This window comes from Monodon monoceros, unplaced genomic scaffold (genome assembly GCF_005190385.1).
Source record: "Monodon monoceros isolate NGI ecotype Baffin Bay Population unplaced genomic scaffold, NGI_Narwhal_1 Super_Scaffold_22, whole genome shotgun sequence".
Lineage (NCBI taxonomy): Eukaryota > Metazoa > Chordata > Mammalia > Artiodactyla > Monodontidae > Monodon > Monodon monoceros.
In genome coordinates this window covers 103,158,895-103,172,810 of record NW_021703779.1, presented here as the reverse complement: position 1 = coordinate 103,172,810, position 13,916 = coordinate 103,158,895, and the positions used below count along the sequence as shown (strand labels likewise).

Genomic DNA, 13,916 nt, shown 5'->3' with positions numbered 1-13,916 from the left:
GATTTAGTGTTAGCTTTATCTGAATAATATCAATATTAGCTGGCAATGTTGCCTTTATCCGAGTTCAAATGTTTGCTATAATGTGTATAAATTGATGATACCATAGAAATGCATGAAAGACATTCAAAGCAACACCAATAACACACTCACTTCATGGACGCAAGCAAACAAAAATGGCTTGATGATAATTTGTCACTGGATGGAATGTTAAATGAAAGAAATCTGGACTTGAGATGGGTGAATATCAGATGTGCATGAATGGATCATGGCCATAACATGCAAGGAGGCATTGGGTATGACATGGAAACAAACCTTGGAGAAATATCACATCCTTGCTGCATAAAGGCACCCAAGGAAAACCAAAGACTGTTAAATATTCCAAATTCATTTGGAGGATCAGGAGGGCTTTGCGGGTCACGAGGTTCTTCATTGTTGTCTTCCAAGTGCCATTCGTAAGGGCTGAATCTGCTGACTAGGAAAAGAACTACACTGACTCCAATGTAAGCGAAGACGATGCACATCCAGATTTCGTAAGCCAAGGGATCCAGAAACGAGAATACTCCTGGTTTTGATTTCTGAGGCTTCTTTATCATGATGGAGATGCCCAGGCTCATAAACGGCTTTGAGAAATCTATGACTTCTTCACGGACCAGCGTTATAGTGAGTGGAGCAACAGCTATATCAGCCCTCTGGAAAAAAACATTTTTTGACTTTTAGAGACAGTATTTCCATTAGTCATTTGCCACTTAATATACCTCTTTGGTAGAAATATAAAGTCTTAAGTCACTATAGCCAGCTGATTTGTCAATGCTTTGGTTAGACAAGTAGTAGCATTCAGTGGGTCCTAAAATACTCTAACTTGATGGTAAGTTAAGGAAAAGTCACTTCGTCCTCTGAGGCATATTGGCTTAGGGCACCTGATTCAATTTTTTGTCCTAAAATTGTTTTGCTACCTTGCAACTCAACTTCTACTCTCCTGTGACATACCACTGTTTAATTCTTATATTCTTATTTTAATTTTCATTCACTTATGTCATATCTCCCTTACCTGACCGGAAATTCTTGTGGGAAAAGCATAATAGTCTATACTTTTGATATGTGCCTCCCTCCCCACCATGAGGTGCAACACAGGACTACAGTACTCAGTTTAACACTTGAGCGTTTGCCATTATTCTTGACTTATTTCTTTGAGAGTATGTCTATAAAAACATAAGTTCTTTGAAGGCAGGGGTTCAATTTCCTATTTTTGTATCTATCACTGCAAAAGATCCTAAACTAAAGAAACTGTAGATGCCTAAAAAATAAGCTCTTGACTATTGAATACGAAATATGCAAACATGAAAGAATTCTGCATGGGCAATAAGGGCAAAGCAGTTATTACAATACATATTAATTTATACAGCAAGCCATCATTTCTAGTGATAAATATCAGTGTAGCACTCACATGTATTGGATCAATAAAATAAATGTGTCAGTAGTGCACTGCATAATTAGTTCAGGCAAAGGCAGACGATGTTTTTATATTAGTCCCATGAAAATAGGCACTAGGGACTTCTACACTTATTTCTTTTGTCTTCCACAATAGTTCCCTTATGTCAGTAGTAGGTTTTAGTCTGGAGCCAGGCCTTAAAACGCATACTTAGAGAAATGCTCATAAGGAAAGGCGCTGGATGGTATATCAGGTGTAAAGTGAAAACACCAATTTTGACGATCGTTTTTTCTTCGTTAAATAGTTATGCCGCAATACCCCTACCAGTGGGGGAAGAATGATGAAATCTGAGACAGGGTTTTTTGTTTTTTTTTTTTTTAATGTTTTAGTACTTTGATTTACATACGGTGACTCAAACTGGTTAAGAAACACTCCTTAATTAATTGCAGGGGAAATGCAGTAATAAACAGCCAGCTAACATTGATTCAGTGCTTACTCTGTGTGAGGTGCTGTGCTAAGCCCCTTATATATATTTAATTCTCACAGCAACCTTGAGGTTGGTCCATGATCATTCCCATGTTAGAGAAGGAGGAAGTGAGGTACTGAGAGGCTGGGATTAGAACCCTGGTCTTCAGATTCCAGAACTCACTCTCTTAGCCACCATAATATTCTAACTCCAGAGATACTTGCACGTTTCTACTATGTATTACTTTACGTACAATAATCAACCTCAGCCAACGCCTCTCGGGTTCATTCCAGTGTATATCTGAGTGCCTGTTCTGTGCCAAGCACTATTCTTGGTGCTAGGGGTGTAGCAGTGAGTAAGACAAACAGACAAAAATCTGCTGCAGAATGTATGCATTTATTGAAGCCAACAGCCTGCTGACCAAATCTACCTTGAAGGCTGACTACCATCTCAAACTCACCATTTCTAAAATTAAACCCATCATCTATCACCGTGAGGTTGATTCTTCTTTAAGTCTGTGAATGATGCTTATTCCAAACGTTTCCCAGTCCCTAATCCTTACGTCCCCTCTCTGCAGATGATCTTGCCTCTTCCTTTACTGAGAAGATGGAAGCCACCTGATATGAGCTCTGTCACCTCAGTGCCTTTCTGCTCTTCCTCAATATATTGCTGTATCTTTATCCCTGCTGTCATTCCCATCGCTTAGAAAATGAACTCTTTCTTTCTAAGATTTAATCTACGTATTCCTTGCATCTCATACGCTTCTGTCTCCTTAAAATTCAGCTGTTTATTCTCTTTTACTATTTTTTCCTTCTCAGTCTGTTCCAGTGGTTCTCAGTGTGTGATTCCCCAGACTTAGCAGCAACAGAGTCACCTGGGAACTTGTTAGAAATGCCAATTCTCAGGCCCCACACCATGCTTATTAAATAAGAAACTTGGGGGGCGCCCAGGTGGCCCTCCAGGTGATTCTCATTCTTGCTGCAATTTGAAACCACTGACAGATCTTATTCACTTAATAATTACCTCATACTCAGGTAATTCCGTTTACTGACAAAGAAAAATGAAAGAAAAAAACACTTCTTCCTCCTTTTTTTGATCCTACTACCCTCTTAACCATACAGCATCACTCCCTATCACCACCAGTCTTCTTGAAAAATTCGTCTTTACTATCTCTTGATTTTAACACAATGTTTCCCTTATACACCTGTGCTCTAACTTCCATTCCCCTCCAATTTAGTGAAATTGCTTCTTGAACTATATGCTTGGTTACCAAAGACCTTTCCGCAGACCACTCATATGATACCACTGGCCCTTAGCACTATATATATCCTCTTTCCTTAGCTCTCTGATGCTGAAGACTATGGGTTCTTCTCCTGCCTTTCTGAACGTTCCTTTTCTGTCTGCTTCCTAGCTCTGCTCTCTCAGTGAAGATGTACGTTTGTACCTCCAGAGTCTATTCATGGGCCCTGGTTTGGTAGGTAATTTATGAAGGTTTGTGGAATAAGCAAGTCTCTTTAAGGTTTTGTTCTTCCTTTCTCCCCTCAGTATTATTACCTATGGCTTCAACTCTTCCCCCATCGAGCTAACTCCTGAATCACCAGTTCCACATTTCTAACTGGAGGGGAGACAAACACAGATTTTATCTATTTTACTCTTTTGCCTGGGGCCAGACCAGGTGGTAGAAACAAAAGCAACTGAGGAGAATGGAATTGGCCCAAAAGCTAGTGGGGTTTTTTGGCACAGAGAGTCTGAATCAGCTAGAACGAACCTTGTCGTGCCAAGAGAATTCACAGATAAAGCCACCTTCTATCCCTGCCAACGTATTTCTACCTCCTGCTTAGAACGTGCAAACGCCCTGCTAGCAGCATTTCCCATTTGATCTCATTTGATTTAATTACTTCATTTAACTAGTTTTTTTTTAATCTTTAAAGTCAAAATACTAGATAGTTCTAAAAGAAATTGCCACTTCTTTGTTTTGGAAGGAAGAACTAAGGGACATTTGTGTGAGAAAATCACTTTGGATTGAGTTTAGGGGAATTAGGTTCTTTTTCAAGCACGTCAGGAAAGGATTTTGAGAATCTTGACACCCTTTAAGAGAAAAAAACCTAACTCAGTAACTGAAACACTCACCAGATGATGAGCACAGCTAAATGCTAACAAGATGTGGCTAGACAGACAAAGCGGGGCTTCTTGTCTGGTTCCCAGGAACGTGCAGCAAAAGAACAGATTCCCAAAGAAAGCCATTTTTATTTTTATTTTTTTAAATTTTATTTATTTTTGCCTGCCTAAGCATCTGTATTTTTTTTTTTTTTTTACTGAGGTATAACTACTGAAGCCTGCGCGCCTAGAGCCCGTGCTCTGCAAGAAGAGAAGGCACCGCAATGAGAAGCCTGTGCACCACAATGAAGAGACCCCCCCCCCCAAAAGAAAGCCATTTTTAGTTTGAAGTACTTTTGGAGTCACACAAGACAACAGGAAGAAGCTGCTCCCCTCAGGCACTTGCTCCGGGCTTTTCTACCTTTACTGAATTGTTTCTTTCTAAGGAGCTTTTTCAGAGACGGCAGTTTGTTTTCCTGGAGGGTGCTTCTTCAATGAAGAACAGTGTTAAATCTGTGCGCAATTAAGCCTCATTGATGTGGACCTGCCTCCAAAATGAGAATTACCACGCTGAACCTGAAAAAAGACCTATACAGACAGAAGTAGACAAAGGGATAGCAAAGAGCAGGTAGGAGAAGGCTCAACTGGTAGAGGAGAAGGGAGCAACCCCTCCCACCTCTTGCATGCTTCGTGAGGCCAACGCAGCAGAACGGTCATATCAGCTCATAGCCAGCCTTGGAGAAACCCTTGCCCTCTGCCACCACTATCCCTTCCTCCATATGAAAAGGCTCTTGTCATGGTCTCTTATTTCAGAGCTCAAGGCCTGCTTGGCATAATGTCTGTGACGCAATCAACATACTTATTAGAGGAAATGGGGAGTAGCAGGTAACTAACCAGTGTCAGAAAAGACCCATTTAGCTCTCCTGGGACAGCTGTAGCATGCAGATGAGCGGGAAGGTCATTTTCAGGTCACGTTAAAGATTTCAGGTGCCAACACTGATGAAAAAGTGAAAAAGGCAACTCCCCAAATGGCATTGCTTTCCTGGTCTGGGCTCCTTATGTAAAGCCAGCTGTGTCTGGGATCGAGTGCTAAGAATTCTCCATAGGGCTAGGGAGCAGCTGAAATTCGGACGCAGTAGTGAACTGTCTGACTTGTGGCATCCTGAGTCAGTCCAGCGGTCTTTTGTCCTCAAGCCTCTGCCTGTGCTAGTGACAGAAGTCAGCAGGCCATTTTCAGAAACCTTGGTGGGGAAGTAGGTGGTGTGACGGTGCTCTGGGTGATGGACAAAACCCAGCTAAATGGAAAGACCTCAGGGTAAGAGTTTGCTAGCGCTTTTGCTTGCATCTTGACTACTTAAAGGATTTTCATCAAGCGGCTTAAGAGTGGCTGTGTGGGCTCAGTAAACACACAGAATTAGGTTTGATTTTTCCACTCACCAGTGGCAAACCCGGAGTAACTGCACTATTGCAGGGGATTTAGCTTGAGGGGATATATAATCCTTTTCATAGGTGGGTTGCCAAAGTCGTAAATTTCATAAAACTTAAAACCCAACAAACTCATATGTATAGGGACGATGCGCTTAAGAGTCTGACAGGTTGAAGACAGAAATGACGCTTATTTTATTGTAACGTCTTTATTGGGGTATAATTGCTCTACAATGGTGTGTTAGTTTCTGCTGTATAACAAAGTGAATCAGTTATACATATACATATATCCCCATGTCTCCTCCCTCTTGCGTCTCCCTCCCACTCTCCCTATCCCACCCCTCTAGGTAGACACAGAGCACCGACCTGATCTCCCTGTGCTATGCGGCCGCTTCCCACTAGCTATCGGCTTTACATTTGGTAGTGTATATATGTCCACGCCACTCTCTCACTTCGTCCCAGCTTACCCTTCCCCCTCCCCGTGGCCTCAAGTCCATTCTCTACGTCTGTGTCTTTATTCCTGTCCTGCCCCTAGGTTCTTTAGAACCATTTTTTTCCCCCGCCTGTAGCATTTGTTGTAAAGCTGGTTTGGTGGTGCTGAATTCTCTTAGCTTTGATTGTCTGTAAAGGTTGAATTTCTCCCGTCGAATCTGAACGAGATCCTTGCCGGGTAATCTTGGTTGTACATTTTTCCCTTTCATCACTTTAAATATGTCCTGCCACTCCCTTCTGGCTTGCAGAGTTTCTGCTGAAAGATCAGCTGTTGACCTTATGGGGATTTCCTTGTGTGTTATTTGTTGTTTTTCCCTTGCTGCTTTTAATATGTTTTCTTTGTATTTAATTTTTGATAGTTTGATTAATATGTGTCTTGGCGTGTTTCTCCTTGGATTTATCCTGTATGGGACTCTCTGTGCTTTCTGGACTTGATTAACTCTTTCCTTTCCCACATTAGGGAAGTTTTCAACTATAATCTCTTCAAATATTTTCTCAGTCCCTTTCTTTTTCTCTTCTTCTGGGACCCCTATAATTCAAGTGTTGGTGAGTTTAATGTCCCAGAGGTCTCTGAGACTGTCCTCAATTCTTTTCATTCTTTATTCTTTATTCTGCTCTGCAGTAGTTATTTCCACTATTTTATCTTCCAGGTCACTTATCCGTTCTTCTGCCTCAGTTATTCTGCTATTGAAACCTTCTAGAGAATGTTTAATTTCATTTATTGTGTTGTTCATCATTGCTTGTTTCCTCTTTAGTTCTTCTAGGTCCTTGTTAAATGTTTCTTGTATTTTCTCCATTCTATTTCCAAGATTTTGAATCATCTTTACTATCATTACTCTGAATTCTTTTTCAGGTAGACTGCCTATTTCCTCTTGCCTATTTGTTAGGTCTGGTGGGTTTTTACCTTGCTCCTTCATCTGCTGTGTGTTTTTCTGTCTTTTCATTTTGCTTTTCTTACTGAGTTTGGGGTCTCCTTTTCACAGGCTGCAGGTTCGTTGTTCCCGTTGTTTTTGGTATCTGCCCCCAGTGGCTAAGGTTGGTTCAGTGGGTTGTGTAGGTTTCCTGGTGGAGGGGACTAGTGCCTGTGTCCTGGTGGATGAGGCTGGATCTTGTCTTTCTGGTGGGCAGGACCATGTCCGGTGGTGTGTTTTGGGGTGTCTGTGGCCTTATTATGATTTTAGGCAGCCTCTCTGCTAATGGGTGGGGTTGTGTTCCTGTCTTGCTAGTTGTTTGGCATAGGGTGTCCAGCACCGTAGCTTGCTGGTCGTTGAGTGGAGCTGGGTCTTAGCGTTGAGATGGAGATCTCTGGGAGATTTTCGCCGTTTGATATTACGTGGAGCTCGGCGGTCTCTGGTGGACCAATGTCCTGAACTCGGCTCTCCCACCTCAGAGGCTCAGGCCTGATTCCCGGCTGGAGCACCAAGACCCTGTCAGCCACACGGCTCAGAAGAAATGGTAGAAAAAAAAGAAAGAAAGAAAAATAAAATAAAATAAAATAAAGTTATTAAAATAAAGAACTAAAAAATATTAAAATAAAAAAATTTAAAATGTAATTAAAAAAGAAAGAAGAGAACAACCAAACCAATAAACAAATCCACCAATGATAACAAGTGCTAAAAACTAAACTATGATAAACATATAAATCAGAAACTATTCAGTCTCATACAGCAAATCCCAAGACTACAGTTGCTCCCGAAGTCCACCTCCTCAATTTGGGATGATTCGTTGGCTACTCAGGTATCCCACAGATGCAGGGCACATCAAGTTGATTGTGGAGTTTTAATCCGCTGCTCCTGAGGCTGCTGGGAGAGATTTCCCTTTCTCTTTGTTTGCACAGCTCCTGGGGTTCAGCTTTGGATTTGGCCCCGCCTCTGCGTGTAGGTTGCCTGAGGGCGTCTGTTCCTGCCTGGACAGGACGGGGTTAAAGGAGCCGCTGATTCGGGGGCTCCGGCTCACTCAGGCCGGGGGGAGGGAGGGGCACGGAGTGCGGGGCGGGCCTGCGGCAGCAGAGGCCTGCGTGACGTCGCACCAGCCTGAGACAAGCCGTGTGTTCTCCCGGGGGAGTTGTCCCTGGATCACGGGACCCTGGCAGTGGCGGGCTGCACAGGCTCCTGGGAGGGCAGGTGGAGAGTGACCTGTGCTCGCACGCAGTCTTCTTGGTGGCGCAGCAGCAGCCTTAGCGTTTCATGCTCGTCTGTGGTGTCCACGCTGATAGCTGCGGCTTGTGCCCGTCTCTGGAGCTCGTTTAGGCGGTGTTCTGAATCTCCTCTCCTCGGGCACCGCGAAACAATGGTCTCTTGCCTCTTAGGCAGGTCCAGACTTCTTTCCCGGACTCCCTCCCGGCTAGCTGTGGCACACTAGCACCTTTCAGGCCATGCTCACGCAGCCAACCCCAGTCCTCTCCCTGGGATCTGACCTCCGATGCCCGAGTCTCAGCCATGACGCTTAGTTTAAATGTCATTTAAAACTTTTTTTTTGAGCTGAAAGGCTTATGTTAAAGCTTAATCATCCGATGATCTGATGCAAAACGTAACCCACCTGGAGACTGTGCGTGAGCAGGAGCTTGTCAGCTACAATTTTAAAGCACTTGTTGAAAGCAAGGGAGAGGATGAGAGAGAGTGGGTAGGCAATGCATTGGCGTGTAGTGCATAAGATATTATACGTCATCTGAGAGAAGAGGCAGACGTGACCTGACCCCTCATCCCTGTATCAACCATAAGGTTCTAGTAGCCTTTGGCAGACATGTTGTTTGGAAAGTTTAAATGTGTTGGAGAAAGGAGTGGGACAGAATCAAGTTAGACGATAGGAATATAATTGCTACCTGTTGGGGGCCTGGACTTAAACTGCTTTATTGGCTGTACTCTATGGGATGTTTAATGTCTGCAATTGTTTGGATCTGGAGAAAGGGATGAGGTCTATTTAAATCTCTGCAACAACAAGCAGTGTCACAACAGGATCTCCTCGTTTCTTTACACAGAACAGATGTCCCAGTCTGGATCTCTTGGTTAGGGCTCCCTGTCCTTGGGGAGCTGAGAGAGTTAAAGACAAAGTGAAGATAAAGGAGTGTCCCTGGAGCTGGGTAAAGACCTCGTGAGACTAAATTTGGTTGGAAATATTTCCCCACTGTGTCTGCTCAGAATGGCAGACTTCCATGCATCATTAATGCTCCTTCCTGGAATTCATATGCCTCATTTGAAAGAGAGGGGTGCTTTTATCAAGCCATCAGCCCTCCTGCCAAAGCCCAGTGCAATCACCTGAAGAACAGAAGAGAATATTTGGCATCTGTTATTTCACCCTTGCTTCTCTGCCTTTTAGCTGGAAGGACAGATCGACTTTCTGTCTTTCTTAATGGAAAACGAATCTATTTTAGGATAGTGACAACTTAAGAGACAATTTCTTCTAGGTAGGGAAATGTCAGTGTGAATAGCATCTGTAAAATTGCCATTTGTCCCAGGAGTGTGAAGGAGTCTGAGGATGCCCAGGGGATGTGACCTGGAATCAGTTGTCCTCCAGCCTCATCTCCATCCCCAAGCTCTCTGCTCTCTTGTAAGCCAGAGGTACCAATCTGGGTAGTATTTTGTCTGTCCTTTCCTATCCTTAGTTCTAAGTGCTAGGAACATAAGGAACATGGCAGCTGCCCACCGGGAGGTGTCCTTTTGTCAATTAGGACCTCAATTTCCTTCCAGCCCTTGTCCTGACTCTCTTTTTCCGTTAGATCATATCTCCTCTCAAAGGGCAGAAACCCTCAGCTGCCTATCTGGGTTTTCACATATTTCAAGTAATAACTAGAGATGTGTATTACATTATCCTGGAGGCCACAGATAAACAGGATGGGTATCTCAGATGGAAAAGCTCATAATCCAACTAGATTGTAAGCCCCTTGAAGGCAGGTAGGATTATCTTCCCATAATTGGACACACTTAGTAAACTGAACCAATGACTCAGTGGACAGAGCACTGGACCAGGAATCATGGAACCTGAGTTATAGTCTAAGCTCTGCCAAGCTGTGTGATTTTGTGACTTTGTCACAATACCTGCCACTATTCCTGTCATCCCCGTCCTATAGCAGGACTTGGTTTCCTGGTTTACCCAATGGGCAGTTCTAATGTTCAGTCCTGGCCAGTCTCCACATTTATGTGTAAAATGAATGAAAAGGTAGGCTAAAGAATATCTAAGAGCCCTGCTAGCAACAAAATGTTTTTAAATGTCCTCTTAAAACACATGCTATTTGGGAACCGTAAAAACTTGTGGTCTGAGGACAACTGCCATGTGGCGATGTTACAGACATTAAGCTCAAACTCAAAACTTCTAAAAGCAGGTGGACAGTTTCAAGTCCATAATGTTCTGAAGAGCTTATATAATGGGGGCACATTGTGTCCTACTGACATTTGTTTCAAAAATAGCCTTCTTAGCGATACAAGGTGGCCCAAACATCAACCTTGATTTGATTTTCTTTAGAGGAGAAAAAAAAACATTTAGGACTCATCTGAAAAGAGGCTGATTGGCTTCTTTCTTCTTTAAGAAGTTTAATTTATTTTGACTCTTTCTTGAGACTTTATGGCAGATACTGAAATCTCCTTTGCAAAGCTTTTTTCATCTCTGCCTTTCTTCATTATTTTTCCTACTCTGATCTGCTGTACATACTAAAAGTATAAGAGAAAATGCCCTAAAGATAAAGCTGTGTCTATCTGTGTAGTTTTCGTGTTATTGCAAGAAATACTTCCATGTTCTCCATCCTTTTGCTTATTAAGCACTTAGGGAAGTCACCGGGGGTGGGGGTTTGCCCTCTTTTTCTTAAGCAACTTGCAAACCATAGGAGACCAGGCCTGCCAGAAATGAATGCCTGTTTTCACTTTTCTCCATTTCTATCAATGACAGAGAAGTTGCAAACTTCCCAATGCCGAAAGATGAAATCTTCTAAATGAAGAGGAAGACTCACTTAGCTTAGATCATCCTCCCTTACAGACAGCCCTCGCTCTAAGCATGAGAAGAACGTCCATTTTTCATAGCCACACGTCTTAGAGGAAAGTGGAACTTGGCAGTCCACTCAAATAGGTTGGTTTGTTCTCGGTTCCTGGGAATCACCTTGTGTTATAATCTCAGAAAGCACCAGACACTTGTTCTAGGTCAGGGGAGGGAGGAGGACATTTCTGTAAGAGCCTTCCCTGGCTATTGCTTTTATCTTTAGTAGAAAGAACTGGGTGAAAAAGATGGGTTGGCTCCTCCAGGAGAATTTTTACCTATTCAGCAGTAGAGAGTTGGTTTCTAAATTACCAAACAAATATGGGACTTGCTAATTCTCAAGCTCCCTCACTCACACATACACAAACTGGAAAGAGGAAGAGAATGTGGAGATTAAGTCGGTGCAGTACAGAGGACATGCCAGAGGAGAAACCAAAATCCACTGAGAAAGCTGGTCTTTGTCTGAACAATGTCAAGAAATTTGCTTTGCTCTTCAGCACTGTGTTTAATGTCCTGTGCAGTGACAGGAGGGCACTGAGCTATTTACACAGTGTGACAGGCTTTCTCTTGAGACAGTAGAACGCTATGGCAATTGAGACATAATGGGCTGGTAGAGCCCATGCCAGTTACTCTGCCCTAGTGAAAACAGCCCCTAAATTCCTTGTCAGGTTTATGTGGCCAAATACTCTTCCCCCCAGAATGGCTAAGGCACCAAGGGCCTTTGCAATATGTTTCAACTATCTTTTAGGATGGGATGGGTCTGCAACACTTGGCTGTTAGGCGGTATGCGGCAACGGTTAAAGAACACACGCTTCATAGTCAGAGACCTGGGTTCAAATCACTGTGTCAGAGCAAGCTGCTTGGCCTTGATATGAGACTTCACCTCTCTAGGTTTCAATTTTTCTCATCTGTAGAGTGATGTTAACAGTGTTTTGAGGATTAAGTTACATAGTGCTTGTAAAGCACTTGGCACAATGCCTGGCGACCAGTAAATATGCAACAAATGGTAGCTAATAATAATAAGAATATTATAGGATTACCTCTCACCATGAACTCAATTTAATGGGTATTGGCTGGGCATTATTATGTGCCACCAGGCATTCATTCATTAAAGCAAAAAGTGAGTATCTCTTATGTACCAGGTAATGTGCTAAGAGCAGGGGAGAGCTGTGAGCAAGACGGGACATCTTAGAGCCCGAGTGTTGGGCAGATTAGGGACAGGAAGTAGAAGAAGACTTGATCACCAACTTGTAAAGAGGTTACAGCTGTGTCAAGATGGTTCCGAGCTTCTCAGGTTTCTCAGAAAGCATGATGGGTGCTCTGTCCCTTCTTCAGCCCCTCTCTCTGGCCTTAGAAGTTCTTCTTGCTCATAACTGGGTTCACTTGCATCTTATCTGCAATTCAGCCCTGCCCCAGTTCCCAGGACCAGCCTTGACCCAAGACAGGGTCCAGCCCCACAGCTGGGGGCTAAGGTTCAAATCGCCTTGCAGCTTGTGTGACTGGAAGATGGTGCCTTGGTTTTGATACTTGAGGTCCAGTCTCATTTTAAGCCTTAATTCCCTTTGTGTGCCCTTATTTTTAGAAATGAGCTTCTGCCTTTGTGCCTGTTCCTTAGGACCTGTTCTAAAAACTTATTTAGCGACCCCAGTACTATCTTACGATTGGAGAGCTATACCTTATTCTTGTTAATTCCTGTCTCAAGCGCTAGAGTCCTTATCCTAAACCTCAGTCCAATAGCTAACTTGTGGACATTTGCTTCTTGCCAGACTCTTCTCAATATATCCACCCCCTAAATTCCTCTCCTTCCCCTAACCTGTCGTTTAGACAGGGACTGGTGGTTGCAAGTAACCTTTGTCTGTTAGAACTAAACCTCTGCCACTGCCACCTGCACTTGGGTTAGTTTTCTAAGGACTGGTTCACCCAATGGGTGGTTCTTATGTCCAGTTTTGTTTATTTCCATATGCCTCATTGGGTGGCCCAAGAGCTGACCTTCCCAATCAGAGGCCAAAACCTTTTAAAGCTAAGCCCCTGAGGAGCTCTGAAGATACTACTGTACCCCTTTTAAAAAGCCCTAACTATTAGTATAATTCTTTTGTACTTCGCCCATGGGCAAGCCCTTGGCAGAGACATTCTATTCATTCATTAATTCATTCAAGATATATTTATTGGACTTCCATTATGTGTCAGGCCATGGCATATTGAAATGACTCAGATATGGCTTCTGTTTTCAAGGAGTTCATAGACTAGTTGGGACAGCTAAACTTGAAAACAGATCGTTATAATAGAGGTTCAGAAGTACTATGAGAGGGCTTCCCTGGTGGCGCAGTGGTTGAGAGTCCGCCTGCCGATGCAGGGGACCACGGGTTCGTGCCCCGGTCCGGGAAAAGCCCACGTGCCGCGGAGCAGCTGGGCCCGTGAGCCATGGCCGCTGAGCCTGCGCGTCCGGAGCCTGTGCTCCGCAACGGGAGAGGCCACAACAGTGAGAGGCCCGCGTACCGCAAAAAAACAAAAAAAAGTACTACGAGAAAGCAAGAAAAATACTATAAGGAAGCAAAAAGCAGGGGCAGCTAACCAGATTGCAGGTGGGTAAATGGGATTAGGGAAGGCTTCCTGAAAGAGGTGACACCTCTGAGTTCTGAAGGACTGGTAGGTGGTGTTAGCCAGCTGAAGAGAGGTGAAGGTCCTTCCAGGCCTGTCTTCAGGGAACGATGCATACTTTGCTATAGCTGGAACATTGAGTGTGAAGGAGGAAGAGGACCAGATGAAACTAGAGAGGTAGGTGGGGGCCAGGTGACAAAGTGCCTTCTTTGCCATGCTAAGGAATTTGAATTTTATCCTGATTTCTAAAGTGAGAAACTACAATAATGTGGATTTGATTTGCCAGGGTAAGAGCAGAGGCAGGGAAACCAAGTAAAGACTGTCAAATAGTTGCTTGAACCGTAACTAAGATGATGATGGTGGGAATGAAGAGTGTATCTGGATTTGAGAGACAGAAAAGTAGAATTGATAGGATATGGTGACTGACTGGATATGAGGGGAGCGATG

At 43.5% G+C, this 13,916-nt stretch overlaps 1 protein-coding gene across 1 annotated transcript in view; it reads right to left on the bottom strand.

Annotated features, from left to right (window-relative positions):
* The window catches only part of GRIA3 (glutamate ionotropic receptor AMPA type subunit 3), a 290,033-nt gene that overhangs the window by 69,533 nt on the left and 206,584 nt on the right, over positions 1–13,916 (bottom strand). Inside the window, exon 12 of the mRNA XM_029240492.1 lies at positions 313–689. Within this exon, the coding sequence (XP_029096325.1) occupies positions 313–689 (377 nt within the window). The remainder of the gene's footprint in view (positions 1–312; positions 690–13,916) is intronic.